The sequence below is a fragment of the Loa loa genome (genome assembly GCF_000183805.2).
Source record: "Loa loa unplaced genomic scaffold supercont3.124, whole genome shotgun sequence".
Taxonomy (NCBI): domain Eukaryota; kingdom Metazoa; phylum Nematoda; class Chromadorea; order Rhabditida; family Onchocercidae; genus Loa; species Loa loa.
Genome location: NW_018108304.1, coordinates 32,497 through 35,436, shown reverse-complemented (window position 1 = coordinate 35,436; position 2,940 = coordinate 32,497). Strand labels below are relative to the sequence as shown.

Genomic DNA, 2,940 nt, shown 5'->3' with positions numbered 1-2,940 from the left:
ATAATCTTTCGTTTTTTTTTTTTTTTTTTCATCACTCTAAAAGAGAACAAATTCCTTAATGACATCGATGGATCACTTTTATCAACCATTTTTTGTATGTTTTCCAAGACTGGTTTCATATAAAAATAGTACAAAACAGTTTGCAGTTTGAAAAATTTGTTAAAATATTTTGAAAAAAAAATTTTTGAATCGTTTAAAAAAAAAAGTCAAATGATAAAAAGATAGAAAATGAAGCAAATTTTTGTTAAGTTTTATATATTTGCAACTTATTTGATAATTAAAATATTACTTCTCACTATGAGATCATTTCAATTTGCATGAAAATTAAAAAGATGAAAATATTTCAGAATCCGGAATACCAATATGTCGCGAAAATAATAATGTACGGGAAAAATTTGAGCGTTTACTAGAAAAAAAACTTGATTTCTCTATTCAACATATTTCCGAATATGGTAACATTTGATTAATTATGAAATTTTGAACGATATTCATTTGTTCCTTTTGTTTACGATAATTTTTAAGCATTTTATTTTATATTCAAAAAAGAAAGAAAAAATTAAAACAAAATTCTGACTTTAAAATCTTCTGGAGTATTTTTAGGCAATATGATATGTAATTTTTTGGCTGGTCTACGAAAACGAATGGATGACGATGGAGCTGATAAATTCTTTGATCAAGCAACTTTACAGGTTACATCAATCGACTATCTAAGAATTTTATCGCAACCGTTGCGATTTCCTTTACGACGAAAACAGCGACATCCTCACTTGGAGCGATCTTCCAATCGTCATCATCGTCATCAACAACTATCTGCTGCTGCTAATTTTATTTTTAATTCAGGATTTTTTACCGATGATTTTTATAAGCAATTTTTAAAAATTTATGCGCAATAATAAGTGATTAGCTAAATCGTATCTCGAATATTTATAAAAAAGTTTATGATGCTTCCTTCTTCTTCGTCATCTCTTTCAGATTCTTGCATGATAGATATCAATCGATATTACTGGTACTGACTGATTATCTTATCAACATGTCTGATGAAAAATAATGATTATTTTTATCAGCATGCTTGATAATAAATATCATTTCCTTTTATTTTCTAGAAAAATTTCACGGTGCTCTGTAAATGTTCTTTCTCATTCATTCCTTTTCAATTTATCTTCTAAAATTCTACTTATACAATTGAAATGCTACAATCATACTTCAATTTCAAATTACTTATTTAATTTTTTAACTCTATCCAAACATCATGAAATTTTGTCACTTTAACTTTGCCATTTTGTAAATTCTTCCAGTAAAAAAAAAAATCTGTAAAATATTCAAAAATATGCTATGTTTCAAAAATTAAATAATTTTTTTGAAATTGCTTTTTACAGCTTAAATTCATTTAGGATTCTTTTTTCTCAATGCTTAGATTAGGCCTTAATTTTTATTATTTACTTATTACTGATTTAATTAATGATACTTGTATATCTTTACCATTTGTTATTGTATTTGATTTTTGAAACATCATGAAATTTAGAAGATCGATTATTTGTTTAGCTAATATGAGAAAGGAATTATAATTGCTTAAAATTTTTACCAAACAATTCCAATCTTAAATCTATTCACGATATTGCGGACTTTTTTCTTTCATTTTTCATTCTTTCCATATAGGTTTATATACAAAATATTTCAATGTTAGTTTTTTATTTTTATTTTATTTTTTTTTTTAGGAACGATTGGTAAATTTTGCAACTTTTTAATCATTAATTTAAAAGTTTAAAGTAACTTAGTGATGATAACCTATATTTTAAGATTAATTTGTTATTAGAAAAACTAAAATATGTTATGAAATTCTTAAATTTTCGGTGTTTTCAATGATAAATTCATTTCCTGCCTTTGTTTTCTTTTTTTTTTCGTCAAACATTTATTTAATTAATCTGACAAAATTCAAATTACACTAAAATGTGATCACTGCTAATTAGAATATTTAAATTTGGATGAATCAAATTTAAATTTTATTTTTGTTACATTTCATTTCATCCAAATTAAAAAGAAGCTTATAAAGCAAACCAAATTTTCCATTTAGTTTATTGTTAGCTTTAGAAATTGACAGATATACTTCAATTAATTTTAGTTTATCTTTACTGTCAAACTGTTTCATTCATTTGTTTACACGAAATCTCTCTCTCTCTTTTTCTCTCTCTCTCTCTTTCCCTTTCGGTAATTTTCAATAATTTGTTTTTTAATATATACAAACTTCTATCATGGTTATAACGAAGCACCAAATAATTGTTAGCCATACAAATTAGAAATTAAAAGATTCTTTTTTTGTTATGTATCATTTAAAGTTTCATTGTTATCATTATCAATCAGTGGATTATTAATATAATCATTATTATGATTTAGAATACAATTGTATTTTGTATTGATAGTAGTAGCAAGTTTGTGACATTTGGAATTGTCATTTTTTCTTTTTTACACAAAATGAAATCATCAGCTTGTTATTTTTAAACAAAATGTTTAGTTTTTTTTTTCTGATTAATTTCATTTTTTATTTTAAGAAATTTTTACAAATGAAAAGATAAGCTAACAAATGACCAAAATTTTTGCTACTATCAATGATATCATGAAGTAATTTTTTTTTTTTTTTATTTTCCAATGAAGTACCAATGAAATCAGTGCAATTTTATTCATCCTTTGTGCAATAGTTAAATTTATGCAATTGTTTGTTGATAGTAATACTTTCATACTTTTAACTCTTTATTCTTATTAACAGCAATTATTTAGTTGTTCGAGAATTCGTAAATTCAACAGTAATTATTTAATTATTCGAGAATTCGTAAATTCAACAGTAATTATTTAATTATTCGAGAATTCGTAAATTCAACAGTAATTATTTAATTATTCGAGAATTCGTAAATTCAACAGTAATTATTTAATTATTCGAGAATTCGT

General features: G+C 23.8%; 1 protein-coding gene across 1 annotated transcript; it reads left to right on the top strand.

Annotated features, from left to right (window-relative positions):
- Nucleotides 1–641: 641 nt before the first annotated feature.
- LOAG_14168 (hypothetical protein) lies at nt 642–893 on the top strand (the record flags this gene model as incomplete). Its single annotated transcript, XM_003149667.2, has 1 exon — nt 642–893. The coding sequence occupies one exon, from the start codon at nt 642–644 to the stop codon at nt 891–893; it is 252 nt and encodes an 83-aa protein (XP_003149715.2).
- Between the last annotated feature and the right edge of the window lie 2,047 nt (nt 894–2,940).